At 50.2% G+C, this 16,991-nt stretch overlaps 1 protein-coding gene across 1 annotated transcript; it reads right to left on the bottom strand.

Moving 5' to 3' along the window:
• Positions 1-3,051: 3,051 nt before the first annotated feature.
• LOC118833687 (zinc finger protein 883-like) lies at positions 3,052-5,384 on the bottom strand. The gene has a single exon (XM_036741064.1). The coding sequence runs from the start codon at positions 5,340-5,342 to the stop codon at positions 3,360-3,362; it is 1,983 nt and encodes a 660-aa protein (XP_036596959.1). The 5' UTR covers positions 5,343-5,384; the 3' UTR covers positions 3,052-3,359.
• Positions 5,385-16,991: the final 11,607 nt, after the last annotated feature.

Genomic DNA, 16,991 nt, shown 5'->3' on the forward strand with positions numbered 1-16,991 from the left:
ATGAAATGAGTATTTCCATATGCATAATAGAACAGAAAAAAGGAGTGTCCCTCAAACCGCAGGTGATTGTTGGTAGTGCTTGCCTTTGGGGACTAGAATACATTCAACCTTTAGCTTTCAGAGCTGTCTGCTTATCTCTTGCCCAAAATTCTCTGCGTCAAAAGATGCTTTAATGGCCCTCTTTTTGATTTTTGTAGCCCTATGCCTTTTTCCTTCCTACTCTCACCCCCTCCCCTTCCTTCATTTACGAATGATTAAAGCACTTCAAAGCACCATCCCCACCTTTGAGCTTTACTGCACTGCAATCCCTCTGCAGGAAATAGAGCTACCAGAATCTCCAATGTGAGCACTGGGCTATTCTTTTCCTTAAAGTCGCTGTATTCTGCTGAAGCAAAGATGGCAGAGTACACTGAACGCTTACGACATTCCCTCCAAACAACTTTAACTCCTCATATCAAACTTTGGAGTGGCGGAATCAACAAAAGGTCAGGGACACAATTTTCTAGCCTAAGACAACTTAGGAGGTCAGCAGGAGAGATCTGTACCACCAGGGTGGGGGCCATGCTGAAAGCAGCACCAGCAGTAAGCCTTGAAAATGGCTATACAACATTGTGCAATGACTGACTTGGATGGACTTAGCTCTTCTCAGCAGTGAAAGGATCTAAGATGACTCCAAAAGACTCGTGGTGGAAAATGCTATCCAGACAAAGGACTAGGGAGTCTCCATGAAGGTCAAAGCATACAGACTTACAGCTAGGGTTTGGTGGGGGTGGGGGTACATGGGAAAGCCTGATTTTTTCCCCAAAAGTCAAAGACTCCCCATTTCCCTAGAAAGCTAGATCACCAAACTATTAAATGTGGAATTACTTATAAGGCATCACTCAACAGTAGTGATGCCCAAGAAATTTCCCTTCTCTGGGTGGAAAGCTAGACTTTGGGATCATGGTGCTGGGGAAGTGAAGATTCCCTTTCTCTACCCATGAAGCTGGGGTTCAGAAAGGTTCTACATGAACACTCTTCTTGGGTAATATGGGTAAAGGCAATTGGCATGAAGATTCATGCTTTCACAAGGAATCCTATTTGTGTTCTGATGTGCATAGAATATTCTCTGGCGTTGATGTTCAGGATATTTTTTTTTAATCAAGAAGTTCTTGCCTATTAGTATGATCTTCCAGGTTTGAGGGGTAGTGCCTGGAAAATGGACATACTGCTGAGGCCACGGGCATCCTCTTCTAAGTTCATAGTTGGTCTGTTTGGGGAATGGGTCCTTGGCACACATCAAGAACCTTCAGCAGCCTTAGACACTGACTGTTACCTGGATGGCCAGATTATACTAGACAGTTTCTCATAATTAAAGAATGAAACACTGAATCATCATTGTAGGTAGCTTCTAGCTTGTGATGGGACACCTGTCTATAGTGGATACTAACAACCATACTGAGAATGGCCTTGGCGGAAGCTACCATTTTCTTGGACTGGGCTGGGGCTTAAGTAGCTGGGATGGAATGGGGTACAAAGCTTCCCAGTAAAGTTTCTTACAAAAGTTACAAAGGTCGGGGCGGGGGGAGCCTATTGAAATAGGTTATAAGCAGTCCATCTACTTGAAAGAAGATATTAATACTTAACATGCAGTACAAGTATTTCTTCAACTTAACAAGGGAAATTTTGAAACTGTGGCTTGCACTAGTAATTTCAGGATTAAGAAAAAAATGGAGCCGATTCCACACAGGAAGCTGACCCACCACAGCTTTATTAAGTCCTTGAGGCATGAAGTGGACTGCAGCAGTCACACAAGGCACTGGCCAAAAAACGACCACACAGAATACGAGGTGGTGTTGTTTTTAAATAGCTCTCTCTAGAAGAAGAAACACTGTTACTAAATGAATTTTTTGGTTTTGGTCTGGATTTGTCATTTGATAAGTGTTTGGGGAACTCCCACCAAAGATGTGGTCTTCTTCTTCCATGTAGTTTTAGACAGCTGTTCGGGATGCTGGAAAGTGGTTCGATGACTGTTAACAGGGCAGACATTAGTATGGGTCAGAGCACAACCTGAGTCCAGCTCGTCCTGACAACAAGGCCGAACTTCTGATTACATCATGTATGCTATGGTGAATCTCATGGACTTGTTATCCTTGCTTACTTCTATTTGATGAATTTGCATGTTTAATGCCGTGCTCACCTCTGGCTTAAGAAGCAACTCAAAACCCCCTCTCTTGATCAAAGTCCATCTTTTTTATTCATGGTTAAACTCAACCTTGTGGGTTGAAGTGCAAAACAATTTTCTTTGCTTTTCAGAATATTCAAATTTTCTCTTTTCTTTTCCTATGAACAAGATATAGTTGTGTGTTAGACTATTTTTCCTCAGTTTCCTGTTTAAAAGATTTGTTTAATGGTGAAATTCTGAAGCTTGACTGAGACATTTCTCAGGGAGTCATACTTAGTTTAACTTATTTGGCAGTCTATGATTTCTGTTTGTACCTTGCCTTCTATTTCTAGGATGTATGGGCATTTTTCACTATGATTTCCTAAAATAACAAACTTTTATTTCATTTTTTTCTAGAAGACTTGTAATTCAGATGATCATTATACATTCTATTGTCAAGATTAAGCATCTTATTGTATACAGACGTCAACATTCTTTCAATTATACCATCTTTTGATTTTGTTCTGAAAATAATTCTTTTACCTCTGCCTTGACGAATTTCAAATGTTTTGCTCTCTTTTTTTTTCAGAGAGACTTTCAGAGTTCTCTGGGGAGATTCCCCATGTTTTCTAAATTATTTGTTGTCATTTTGATTTTTTCATTGAGAGTTATGACATCTGCCCAAATTTCTATCCTTTCTTCTTCCTTTAATTCTTCTGAGACATTCTAGTGGTTCTCGAAGTAAGAAGTTTTACAAGGGGCAGCTAGGTGGTACAGTGAGTAGAGCACCAGCCCTGGAGTCAGGAGGACCTGAGTTCAAATCTGGCCTCAGACACTTGACACACGTACTAGCTGTGTGACCTTGGGCAAGTCACTTAACCCCAATTGCCCTGCCCCCCCAAAAAAAGTTTTACAAGGACTTCACCTATAGGGTTTCCATGTAATTTGTTTTCACTAAGTATTGTAGTTCTGGGCAAAATCCTTTTCATATTCATCACATTCGTAGAGCTACCCTCCTGAATGAGTTTTATTTAATGTTAACTAAACTGCTATGGAACAGCTGAAAATTTTTAATTCTCTGGTATGAACTGACATTGGGTAACATGTTGGCTCTGGAGGAAATCATATTCCCAATCATTATGTTTAAAAACTCTCTCTGTACTAATACTTTAGAAGATTTAATGTTTTCAAAGGCATCTTTCATCTATAAGATTACTTATTCTCCACTATGGAATCTCTGATGTAAAGCAAAAGTTGTGCTCAAAAGGAATGCCTTTCCACATTCATTACATTCATAAGGTTTCTTTCCAGTGTGAATTATCTGATGACGAGTAAGTTGTGAGCTCTGGCAAAAGCCCTTCCCACATTCATTACATTCATAATGTTTCTCTCCAGTATGAATCCTCTGATGTTCAGTAAGTTCTGTGCTCCAGCTGAAGGCCTTCCCACATTCATTACATTCATAAGGTTTCTCACCAGTGTGAATTCTCTGGTGTATAGCAAAGGTTGTGCTCAGAAGAAAGGCCTTCCCACATTCATGACATTCATAAGGTTTCTCTGCAGTGTGATTTCTCTGATGACGTGAAAAATTCTGACAACAGGCCTTCCCAAATTCATCACATTTATGAGGTTTCTCTTCTATATGTATTCTCTGATGCTGAGTAAGTTGTTTCCTCCATCTGAAGGCCTTCTCACATTTACTACATTCATAAGGTTTTTCTCCACTGTGAACCCTCTGATGTCGAGTAAGTTGTGTGCTTTGATTGAAGGCCTTCCCACATTCATTACATTCAAAAGGCTTGTCTCCACTATGAATTCTCTGATGTACAGTAAAGTTTGTCCTCAGAAGAAAGGCCTTGCCACATTCTTTACATTCATATGGTTTCTCTCCACTATGAATTCTCTGATGTCGAGTAAGTTCTGTGCTCCGGCCGAAGGCCTTCCCACAATCATTACATTCATAAGGTTTTTCTCCACTATGAGATCTCTGATGTTGAATGAGATTTCTACTCTGGCTGAAGGCTTTCCCACACTCATTACATTCAAATGGCTTCTCTCCACTATGAATCCTTTGATGTCGAGTAAGTTCTGTGCTCCGGCCAAAAGCTTTCCCACATTCATTACATTCATAAGGTTTCTCTCCACTGTGAGTTCTCTGATGCTGAGTAAGGTTTCTACTCTGACTGAAGGCCTTCCCACATTCATTACATTCATAATGTTTTTCTCCAGTGTGAATTCTCTGATGTTGAGTAAGTTGTTTCCTCCACCTGAAGGTCTTCCCACATTTACTACATTCATAAGGTTTCTCTCCACTATGAATTCTCTGATGTCGAGTAAGTTCTGTGCTCCGGCCAAAGGCTTTCCCACATTCATTGCATTCATAAGGTTTCTCTCCACTATGAATTCGCTGATGTACTATAAAGTTTGTTCTCAGAAGGAAGGCCTTTCCACACTGATTACATTCATAAGGTTTCTCTCCACTGTGAATCTTCTGATGTCGAGTGAGTTCTGTACTCCGACCAAAAGCTTTCCCACATTCATTACATTCATAAGGTTTCACTCCCGTATGAATTATCTGGTGCTGAGTAAGTTGTGAGCTCCAGCAGAAGGCCTTCCCACACTGATTACATTCATAAGGTTTTTCTCCACTATGAGTTCTCTGATGTTTAGTGAGGTATCCACTCTGGCTGAAGACCTTCCCACATTGATTACATTTGTAAGGTTTTTCTCCACTATGAGTTCTCTGATGTTTGGTAAGGTTTCTGCTCTGTCGGAAAATCTTTCCACATTCATCACATATATAAGGTTTCTCTCTTTTATGTAGTCTTTGATGTTCAATGAGGTCTGAATTATGACCGAAGGATTTTTTATGTTCACCATCTTGACAAACTGTCTCCTTTGAGCATATTTCAATAGATGTTCTTAGGGTTGAGTGTGACCTGAAATCATTTAAATGTTTAACACATTTAAGGCAACTCCTTCCTCCTGGTAACTTCTGTTGTGGTAAAAGGATTGGTCCTAAACTAAAGCTTTGGACAAACTGACCAGATTCATGGTTTTTCACTTCATTTAGAGGTCTCCTTTGGGTAACCTTTACTGGTACAGAATATTTCTCTTCTTTGCTCTCCTGTCTTTCTAACTTGGCATCATATTCCCAGGCTTTTCCCAACTTGGAGAAACAGATTCTGTGAGTATCCATGAGTCTTTCTTTGGACAGACAAAGTTTTTGCACTGAACCATTGGTCCCTCCATCTGAAAGAAATATAAAAAAGTAAATATCTCCTTTTCCCCCACGCTGTAGACATAGTATTGTCTTCTAACTTCTTCGTTAACGAAATGTGATTTATGTATAACCTATATCAGATTCCTTGCCATCTTACGGAGCCGGGAGGGATGGAAGGAGGGAGAAAAATTTAGAACTGAAAATCTTATAAAAAATGAATGCTGAAAACTATCTTTACATGTAATTGGAAGAAATAAAATTCCATTTACATTTAGAAAATTAAAGTGATTTTAAAGACAGAACAAATACAAAAAACCCTCAATTTTTTGTTTTGTTAGGTTATAAGGAAAGTGTTCTATAAAGATTAAAGCATTCTATTATTATTAGTGTTGCCAGCTACAATTTTTCCTACTGATTCTCACCACAGCCTTATGTCAGCCAGGTATTTAGAGTCTACAGATGAGGCTCTGGCCAAGTCAGTGACTTGTACCAGGTAACCCAGCAGTTAATGAGGAGGTCAAGGCTGGCCTTCAGTCCATGGGCTTCTGACTCTAAGTGTAGCTCTGTCCACTGCATCATCTGGCCTCCTCCAAGAGGATAGTGGTGCACTGCCTCTGTGCCATGATAAAAGGCAGAACACAGCTCTGCTTGGACACAAGGGTTTTGGAGCAGCTGCATGGCACAGTGCACAGAGTGCCAGGCCTGGAGTTGGGAAGACCCGAGTTCAAATCCAGCCTCAGACACCAGCTGTGCCACCCTGGGAAGTCACTTCCCCCGCCTGCCTCAGTCTCCTGATCTATAGAACGAGCTGGAGAAGCACATGGCAAACCACTCCAGTATCTTTGCCAGGAAAACCCCCAACGGGATCTTGAAGAGTTGGACATGACTGAAACAAAAGAACAACAGGGTTGTTTGCATGTTGCCTCCTCTGACATGAGAGAAGGCACCGTGTTTTATATCTTTTTATCCCCAGCACGTGCCACAGTGCCTGGCACATAGTAAGTGCTTAATAAATGCTTGTTGACTGAGGAAATGATATGTACGCAGAAATGGCTATAAAACCTATATGAGCTGAAGGTAAGTTGAGGGAAGAAACCTGAGCCTTTGTGGTAGGGGATTAGGAAAGGCCTTGTGTACAAAGTGGCACTTAAACGAAGGATTCTAACAGCAGGAGGGAGAGAGAGCGCACATCCTAGGGACACCCAGGAGGAACAAGCAGGCCCAGATGGCTGGGATGTGGCCTGCACGAAGCAGGGTGATGGGTAAATAAACTGAGAAAGGCTGGTTAATCATATTGTAAAGGGCTTTGACAGCCCCAAGAGGAGCTGATACTGGAGGCCATGGGGGCCAGCGAAGGAGATCAGCCCTGCGCTTTAGGAGGCTGCAGAGGGGAGCGGGGACAGGTCAGTTTGGAGACAACAGCCACGGCCCAGGCAGGAGGGGCTTGGGGTCTGAACTCGGGTGTCAGCTGAGTGAGAGGAGAGAAGAGGCCGTAGGTGAGCACCCAGACTAGCAGGCAACGTTATGGGGTTTTGAGATAGAGAGTAGGGGAGGAGGAGATCACAGAGAGTGGCTTTGAGGCTTTTCATGAAGGATGAAGCAAGGTCCTCTAGGGAAGGAGCAGTGTGGGAAGCTCCAGGAGAGATGGAGGGATGCAATGGAGTTATTAGAGAAGATGCCAAATGCACTGAGGGCCCAGCTGGCATTAGACAACACACATGTGCAGGGGCCAGCCTTGGCTGAGGGCTGTCGGATTTCCTCCTCAAGTTGTCAGCAGCAACAGGTAAAAGCAGAGTGGGCAGGTGGGGAGGATGATCCAGGGCCGGGCTTTGACAATGGGACTAGAAGGCCACAGATTTGGAAGAGGAGAACAGTATGGATGTGGGCTGTTCAGATACTGTGTGGAGACTGAGAAAGGAGGGAAGCAAAGCCAGGGCTGGGCTGCTCCTGGGGAGAGCACGAAGGACTGGAAGTCATCATGAGGGTGAAGAACTGAGAGAAACGAGGCACATGGCACTGGAGATACATTTTAGTCCTTAATCCCGGGAGAGGCTGGTAAAATCATGGGGAGGGCCATTGAGGCATGCAGCGGAGGGGGTGAGCAGGCTCTGGGGCTTGGGGAAGTGAGCAGGAGAGGACGAGGGGTGAGCAGGCATGTTCAAGCTTCTTATCTAAGATCATACATCCAGGTGGAGAAGATGGTGAGCTTCAGAGCTCCCTTGGCCTGCAGAGAGGGAGCTGGGAGCCAGGCAGAGAAAAGCAAAGAGGCTCCCTCAAAATCTCAAGGAGATAATAAAAGAGGAGAGAGGGAGAGAGCTGTGGGCGCCTGCAGCGACTCCCACTGCCCTAAATGCACTTCCACAGCCGTGCTCCATTCTAACCGACTCAAAGAATGGAGAAGTGACCCCTGAGCAACCATCATGACTGGCGAGAGAGAATGGGGGAAGACGGGCACACCGATGCCCCCGTGATGGAGCTGCCAAGTGGTTCAACTGGTCTGGAAAATCATTGGGATTTATGTAAATGAGTCACTAAGCTGGGGATGCCCTTGGACTCAGAAGCAGCACAGGTCCCAGACTAATGCAAACAAACCATCCATGCCTGCCCCCTTGGGTGATTATTTGTGTTCTTCCCAAATGCTGGGGTCTTCCCCCTTCTCTCCTGACAGGAGGATACCAGCGGAGTCCTCCCTTTTCCTACCACGTATTTCCCTGAGGCCATTTTTGACTGTTCCCTGTGTCTTCTCTGTTAGGCTGCAGCCTGCTCACCCCACCGTGAGTCTCTGCTTTGTTCTTGGGGGACCCCAGGTCCCAGACGATACCATCCGCCTTACAACACTAGTAGAATTATAGAGTAAATACTAAGAACCTCGTTTGTTGCAGCAAGATCCTGGAAGGAAAGTAGATGATTGAAGGATAACTTAACAAACTGGTCTAAGAATGTCATCAAATGATTATGCCACAAGGAATGACAAATGTGAAGACTGGAGCAACTTGGGAAACAACCAAGGGACAGAAGAGGGAGGACGAGCTCCCTAGTGATCACACCATCACGTTCCCCACAGTCACTACTCCAGGACTTCTTTCCCCCCAACCTGGCCCCCACCTTGCCCCTGGAACTCAGGACCTCATCTCAGCTTCCTGAGAAGAGAAAGGCCACCCACACTGAGCCACTCCTTCCCTCTCAGCCCTCCCCCTGGCTCCCCTTTATGCCCGTCTCTGACGTAGATGTGCCCCCCTCCTCTGATCCAGCCTCCCTTCTCCCCTCTAGTTTCCAGTTACCAGTCTGGCCATCTTTCCTCGGTCCTCCTGACCTCTGGGTTCATGACACCACTGGCTCTTCTCCTACCTGCTGGCCTCTCTTAGAGACTTGTTTACACCTGCTGCCCCCATTTCCTCCCTTCTGAAAACATACAATCTGAATTCCAATTCAGCTGGAGTCGCTCCGAGGCCTCCGATTCCCCACTCAGTGGTCTTTTCTGTCCCCTCGCTCCCGCCTAGCTGTCTGCAGTAACGGTCTACCCTGGTTCGCCTCCTCCATTTCTGCTGCTGTCTCGCCTTCCTCCTCCTCCCAGGCTCTGTTCACCCCCTTCTCCCTGGGGTCTCAGTGATCCCCCCACGCAGCCCAACTCTGGCCCAGAGCAGCAAACACGGGGGCCACCTTCCTGGATGTCCCTCAGTACATCCACAACAGACAGGGCCGGGCACCTGTGCTTCCCCTGGGAGAGGGAGCCCTCAGAAAGGAAGCTTTCTTCCTGAATGCAGGTGAACAAAGGAGTCACACTCACCTAGAAACAGGGTCACTGGACGTACAAAGGGATCCCTGTAGGCTGCACCCTGACTTGGAAAACCACACGTTAACATTGTCTGGGTTTTCCTGAATTTTCTAAATATTTCCCAGTGACGTTTTCATGGGGATCAGTTGTGGGCTGGCTGTTTGGCTCCTCTGGCCTAGAGCCCTGAGAAGCAGATTGATGTCCACAATGTCCCACAGAGGCCTTCCTGGCTAGGAAGGCAGCTCTCGACCCGCCATGCCACACGGCTCTTGACACTGTCCCTAAAAGGCTCCCCCTACTCGCCTGTCTGTCCACGGCTCTCCACCCCACACAGACCGTGTCTGGGCCTCTCAGATTGACCCTGCAAATGGCTGCCAAAGGGATATCTCCAGAACTCAGATCTGACCGTGTCTCCTCCCCCAGCCCAAATACAAGCTCTTCACCCTAGCATGTAAAGCCCCCCATGCCTGGGCACCTCAGCTTTCAGGTACAAGCTGATGCTAGAACCAAGTCTGGATGGAAGCTGGAGGGAAGAAGGGCATTCCTGCCATTGGGGGAGCCCCAGGGCAAAGACACAGAGATGTGTGAGGAGGAGCAGGAAGGTCACAGTCCACCAAGGAAAGGAAAGTGTGAGAGCCTGGATGGGAGGGACCGTCCTGGGAAGGCTTCGCTGCCAACCAGAGGATTTGGTATTTGGTCTTGAAGTAACAGGGAGTAACGGGGCCACAGGAATCTCGAGGGATGTGGCCGGGATGTGGTTCAGGAAAATGGCTTTGGCAGATGAGTGGGAGATAGGCTGGGATTCAGGGGGCTTGAAGTGGACCTGGAGGCGACTGAGACGCTCTAGCTGTGAGGAAGGGGATGCCCCTGCCAGGTGGCATGGGACCCTGAACGCGCAGGGGCTGACAAGCTCTGCTTGGCGGAGAGCCTGGGGGGCTGAGGGGATGGGGAGCAGGGACGTTTGGAAGAAGCAGGCTCAGATCTCAGGCTGCGTCTGAGGTGTCTATGGATTCCATAGCCGGAGACATACCACAGGCCATCCGGAGATCTTGGCCCAGACGCCAGAAGAGTGAGACAGACAGGAGGGAGAGGAGAAGGGACCCCTGGGGAAGGTGTGGAGGGAACAGGAGGAGGAGGAGCAGTGGTCAGACCTAACCCCAGGACCAGGGCTGCCAGTGAGGGTGACTGACCGCCCGCGAGTTGGAATGGATGAGGTTTAATTAAAGGTCACCAGATCCAGCAGAGACCAGCCTCAGGGAGGGCAGAATGGGGAGAGCCCTTAGAAGAGGCCAGAGCAGCGGGTGTAGCAGGGGAGGTTAGCTAGGAAGGGGAGGAGACTCAGGGTCTAGGGAGGGTTTTCTTTCTTTCTTTTTTTTTTGCAAGGCAATCAGGGTTAAGTGGCTCGCCCAGGGTTACACAGCTAGCAAGTGTCTGAGGCTGCATTTGAACCCGGGTCCTCCTGACACCCAGGCCAGTGGGTCCCTAGCCACCTCTCTAGTGAAGGTTTTCAATGTTTGCTGGAAAAGCCTAGACCCGTAAACCCCAGGAGGGACTGAGTTAGGAACAAATACTCCCATGGGACATACTGCTCAACCCCACCCACCCCAGCCTTGACAAATATCTGGGGACTAGGAGACTAGTGTGAAGAGGTCTGGCCGTACACAGGCCCAGGAAGCCCAGAGGAGAATGGCAGAGGAAATGGCAGGCTGGGGCAGGGAGCAGACGGCCGACACTGCCCCCTTCTCTCTGCCCAGTGCCCTGCTCACAGGAGCTGCAGAAAGGCTTCCGGTCATCCGCTCGTCCACCATTCATGGGTCTTTTTGTTAACCCCTGGGGAAGGGATGCGCGGGCCTGGCCATGGCAAAGCCCAAAGCAAGGGGACCCTTCTTTGTCTGGGCCCAGGGACCTTCTCATGGGCAGTGGAAGGGGAGCATGGCTCACCTGGAGGGCTGACTCCGGGGCCACCTTCCTCAGGCCTCCAGGACACCTCCCCTCGCTCCAGCTGGACAATCACCTCTGGCGTGGAAGCGGTCAGTCCTGCCCATTGGAGAGAGAAAGTCACCTGGGGGCTAATCCTCGCTCCAGTGTCTGGGGAGCAGCCCCGACAGTCAGAGGGCATCAGTGGTATCAGACACCTCCTTAGGCCCAGCCCGGGAGGCCAAGGCCGCCAAGCAGTGTGGTCACTGACAGAGGAAGCTGAGGCTGGGGCCTGGGGTCCTCACCTAGGCACGCCAGATTCCGGTAGTTCTCCAGCATCACCTCCCGGTACAGCTCCCTCTGAGGAGGAGCCAGGCACCCCCATTCCTCCTCTGTGAAGGTCACGGCCACATCCCAGAAGGTCATGGACTCCTGGAAGACAAAGATGTGTGCACTGGACCAGGGGCCAGGGGGAGGGGCAGATGGTGGCATCCACCCCGACATGTGGCCAGAAAAGCCCTTCCTGCCCACGAGCCTGGGCCTCCTGCCCTCTTCCCCCCTCCCAATTTTCAACATTTTCATTTAAAGTTCCGAGTTCCAAATTCTAGCCCTCCCTCCCCTCACCCCTCCCTGGCAGGGTAACAATCAGATGGAGGTTCTACACGCGCGATCACGCTACAAGACTCTGGTAAAAGAAAGAAACGCGCTCCAGTCTGTTCCTCCTCTGGGGACGGACGTGTCCTCATCGTGGTCCTCTGGGGCCATCTCGGCTCCTTGGATCGCCAAGACCGGCCAAGTCATTCCCCTGCACGCCCAAGGTGGCTGCTCCTGGGGTCAGCCTTGTCCCACTCCTGCCCGCATCGCTCTGCGTCAGCCCGCGCAGCATCCCTTACAGCGCAGTCGCATTCCGCAGCGCGGACAGCCGTTCCCCATCGACAGGCATCCCCTCACCTTCCAGTTCTCGGCCACCACAAAAAGAGCCACTAGAAATATTTTTGCACGTGTGGGTCCTTTCGCCTTATGATCTCTCCGGGATACCGCCCTCGCAGTGGTATTGCTGAGGCAAAGGGTCTGCACGGCTTTGTAGTCCTTTGGGCCCAGTTCCAAACTGCTCTCCAGAAGGGCTGGATCAGTTCACAATTCCACCAACGACGCACCAGCGTTCCTCTCCAACAGCCCCCATTTTCCCTTTTCGTTGGCCACTCTGAAGGGCATCGGGTGGTGCCTCAGAGCTGTTTTAATCTGCATTTCTCTAATCAATAGGATTTAGAGCATTTTTTCATATGACTACAGACAGCTCTGGTTTCTTTGTCTGGAAACTGCCCGCTCACGCCCTTTGACCGTTTCTCAATTGGGAATGACCCTTGTTACAAATTTCCTCCAATTTTCTGCTTTGCTTCTCCTCCTGGCTGCATTGTTTTTGTTTGTGCACATGCTTTAATTTCACAGGATCACGTGCCCTGTTTTACATTCTGTCACGCCCCCTAAACTCCTCCCCTCTCCACAAACATGCCCGAGCCCTCCCAGTCGCCCTCTGATATCCCCCCCCCCTCCGTGGACCTTCTGGGGTATGGTGGGAGCTGCTGGTCTGCGCCTAGTTTCCGCAGCACCAGCTTCCCCGCCCTGCGCCCATTCTACAGATGACATGCCTGGGAAGCGGGGGAGGGTGGTGACCCCCTCCGTGACTCCCAGCCCGGGGCTCCCTGCACCCCCCCCACCATTGCTGCCTCACACCCAGAGCCCTAGCTGGGCCCAGGGAGGTACAGGGTCCGCCTCCTACCCACCCCCAACAGAGCTGCGGGCATTGAGGACACAGCTGGGGTGGGGGACGATCGGGGTCACTCCCCCGCAGCCCCTCCCCCACCGTGGAAGTGGAGGTGGGGCCACCCAGGATGGGACCAAAGCCGCCCCTCCCCCCTCCCCCCCACTGCAGGGGCGGGGGGCGGGGCCCCGGGCCATTCGCAGACTCCTTGATCTGCCCATCCCCCACCCCAGACTGCCCCCTGCCTCAGTGTCCTCATCTGTCAATGGGAGGAGCCTTGGGTGCGGGCCCAGGGTCGGATTCCTCAGAGGCCGCTAGGGGGACCCCACAGGCGCAGGGCCCGGGGTCAGTCCGTCCTGGGTTCGAGGCCAGCCTCAGACACTTCTGAGCAGCGGGACCCTGAGCAAGTCCCGCCTCTGCGCTGTGCCTCAGTTTCCCCTCCTGCCCCACGGACGTGAGCCTCCTCCCATACGCTCAGAGATGAGCTCACACACCCTGATGGCTCCCGGCTCGGCGCTGCCTCAGTTTCCCCGGCTGTCCCCCCCTCACACCTGCCCCGGTCTCGAGCTCACCTGGAGACCTGCGGCAGACACGCTCGGACTCGCACTCTCCGTTGCTTCCTTTGGGGCCTGGGTCTGGCCCGGAACCAGCAAGGGAGGCGACATCCCGGAGGGCGGCCTGGAGGAGGCCGCGGCAGAGGCGGGGGAGGGGAGAGGGGGGAGAATTGACAAAGGACTCAGAGGCGTGGCTAGAGGTTCTGCGCCTGCGCGCCGACCCTCCGGGAGGGACGTGACCAAGCGTGCCGGGACATTGCGCGTGCGCCTCAGCTGGCTCAGAACAGGCCCCCGTGGGGACAGCAGGCCGAGTTCCAGCTGTGGGCTCCTCTAGGACCTGGGGGAGGGGAGCTGAGAGGACTAAGTTCCGGAACAGCCTCCGGAAGGGGAAGTCACGTGGGCTCGAGGCAAGGCCGGCCTTCTGGGAAATGTAGTCTGGAGCCGGGAGGGTAGTGATTTCAGCCCTAGGCCCGACAAAGCCGCGGGACCCTCGGGTTTTCGCCGGCCCGAGGCCGGGGCTCTGGGCACCGCCAAGGCCCGGCCTCACCCCTGCGTCTACTGGGGCAAGGGTTTGGGAGGCAGCAAAGAGCGGCGCTGGGCGGGCTGTTCCCGGGACAGGTCAGCGAGAAGCTGGGAGAGGAGGGGCTAGCCGAGCGTCCCCTCCGCCCCCAGGCCCCACCACCAGCTATGGGTGGTCCTGTCTGGCCCCAGGGATCCGGGAGGAGGAGTCAGCCCCGCCCCCTCCGTGCTCCGCCCCCAGGATGCCCCCCCGGTCCCACTGACCAACAGCCATTCATCTCCCTGTGTTTGATGCAGTGGCCGCGGTGATCTGGGCCTGCGCCGCTCCTGGCGGGGCCTGGCCGAGAATCATGGTGGGCTGGAGGCACTGACCACGCTGCCCCATTTCTCGCCTGGCCCCGGGCGCCCTACACCTTGTTCTGCCAGCGCTCGTGGGCGTGCATGCGTATGTGTGCCAGTGTGTGGGGGTGTGTGTGTCTGTGTGTGTGTCTGTGCGTGTGTGTCGCTGTGCGTGTGGTCGTATCCATGTGCGTGTGTGTGCGTGTCTGTGGGTGGGTGCGTGTGTACATGCATGTGTGTGTCAGTGAATCTCTGCATGTGTCTGCATGTCTCTGTGCGTGTGTCTGTGTCTGTGTGCGCATGCACGTGCGTGTGTCCGCGTGTGTGCGTATGCCTGCAGAGGCCCTCAGGCCGGCCACGGCTTGGTCCTGGAGAGGCTCTGGCCGAGCCGGGACCTGATGCCACTGTGCTAGCCTCGCTTTGGCACCGTCTGCCCCCGCGTGGGTTCCATGAAACACCAGAGCAGTTTGGAGTCCACAGACACGGCCGGGTCCGGAGGAGTGAAGTGGGAACAGCCCTGGTTTGGGCCTCGGTCCGAGAAGGACCAGGAGAGCGAGTTTGAGTCCGCCGGGCCCACCCATGAGGCCGGCCAGGGAGCCGGGCCAGGACTGGGCTCGATCCGGGCGAGGGGCGCAGGTTCTGTACCTTTCAGCCGGGGCTGATGTCTCCCTATCATTGTTTTCCCTCTTCTATCACACCCCTCCCCCCCACCACAGCGGACCTGGTTTCACCTTAACATATGTAGTAACATACCATTAGCAGATGTCGAGGCTGAATGCCTAATCGTTGTTTGGACTAAAGTCCTAGGCCAAATAGCTCGACCTTAGACTTGCATCTTACTGTAGTAACCTCAGATGTCAAATCTATTATTTAATAGACTTAATGTCATGCTCACAAGACTTTTGGATTGTAGAAATTTGTTGGAAAAGAAGAGACATAACTACAGTCAGGGGGTGTTCACATCTTCTGATCCTACATCTTTCCATGGCCCTATCACCGTATTTCTCTGAATCTTTGTCAATCCTAGAAGTGTCATACTTCTTTTACCTTTATATGCCATAATTGGCCCAGCTACCCTTCAATGACCAGACATATGGATTGCCTCTAGCGTTTTCTAGTATCAGAATCCTCCTTAGCTTTGTTTGGACATGGGGACCAAGGACACAGGATCAAGCCAGGCATAACATTGCCTTACCTAAGCTAATCTGGTTTTTCACTTTGCCATCTTGCCTTCCAAAAAGACTGGGCCAATACAGAGCTTCCCCAGCAGAATAAAAGCATGGATTTTATCATTTACCTGACTTTATCAAGGTGCAGGATCATTGGATCCAGGATTAAACATTGGGAGGGACCATGGAGGTTATCTAGTTCAATCTTCTTACAGCTGAAGAAACTAAAGTCTAGAGGGCTTAAGTGACTTGCCCAAGGTCTGTGTGACATGTAAGACCTGAACCCAGATCCTCTGCCTGTGAATCTAGTGCTCTTTCCTATGTCCCATGCCGTCTTCTCAGTCATCCCCTTTTTGTCTATCAGGTTTCTTCGTCCGTTAGTTCCCATTCACTCTGCTTCTTATGTGGCATCATAATGCCATGTAATAAGTGCCTAGTTACATAATGCCTAGTCTAAACTGTTTCTTTGGTGCTTTTTTTTTTTGCTGTGTATTATTTCAAAAGGTTTTATATTCTCTCTCTCTCTCTCTCTCTCTCTATATATATATATATATATATATATGTATATAGCTCTTAATTGCATTATAATATTCCACTGGTAATGCACTAAAATTTATATAGCCTATACATATATGAAGATTTCTTTATATTCCACATATACATATCTCTTAATTATATTAATAATAAATTTACTGCAGTTTATTTAGCCAGTCTCTACTGTCTGGTATTTAGCGTTCTTCCAGTAGTTTTCTGGTTACAAATCACGCTGCTCTGAAAATTTTTGCATATAAATGTTTTTTTTTTGAATGAATGAATAAAGCATTTATGGGCAAAGCATTGCACTAAACAGAGGTGATCCAAACAGAAAAGTAAGGCAGTCCCTGTCTCAGGGAGCTCCCATTCTAATGGAGGAGACAAAGCATAGGAAAAGTTCTAGCTTACAAGTCCGATGGAAAGGTCCCCTGGTCCTTTGGGGCAGTGGCAAAGCAGATCGTAATGTCTCTCCCCCTATGGCATTTCCGATGGTAAAATGTTTCTGATGTTGAGGGAGCCAAGATGGCAGCTGAAAAGCAGGGACTAATGTGAGCTCCCTGCCAAGTCCCTCCAAAAACCTATAAAAAATGGCTCTGAACCAATTCTAGAACTGCAGAACCCACAAAATAGTGGAGGGAAGCAGGGCTCCAGCCCAGGACAGCCTGGATGGTCTGTAGGTGAGGTCTACCCACACGGAGCTGGGAGCAGAGCAGAGCCCAGCGTGAGTGGCTCGGACCAGCCAGACCAGGAGCTGGGTGGAGCATGCCCTAGCGCCCTGAATCAGTGAGCTGCAGCAGTTACTATACTTCTCAACCCACAAACACCAAAGACAACAGAGAAGGTTAGTGGGAAAAGCTGTGGGAGTGGAAGGAGTTCGTGGTTCGGCTACTGCCCCGGGGGCAGCGGAGGTGGGGCAGCTACAGAACTACAGCTGCAGTTGCTTCCAGCCCCAGGCCCACCTTGTGGGAGGAATTAAGTGGTGGATCAGAGCAGGAGTTCAGAGCCTGCTGAAGATCTAAGTCCAGTCCAGGTTGGGGGTTCTTGGGGAAGGAGGGG

This window comes from Trichosurus vulpecula, chromosome 1 (assembly GCF_011100635.1).
Source record: "Trichosurus vulpecula isolate mTriVul1 chromosome 1, mTriVul1.pri, whole genome shotgun sequence".
Classification (NCBI taxonomy): Eukaryota; Metazoa; Chordata; class Mammalia; order Diprotodontia; family Phalangeridae; genus Trichosurus; species Trichosurus vulpecula.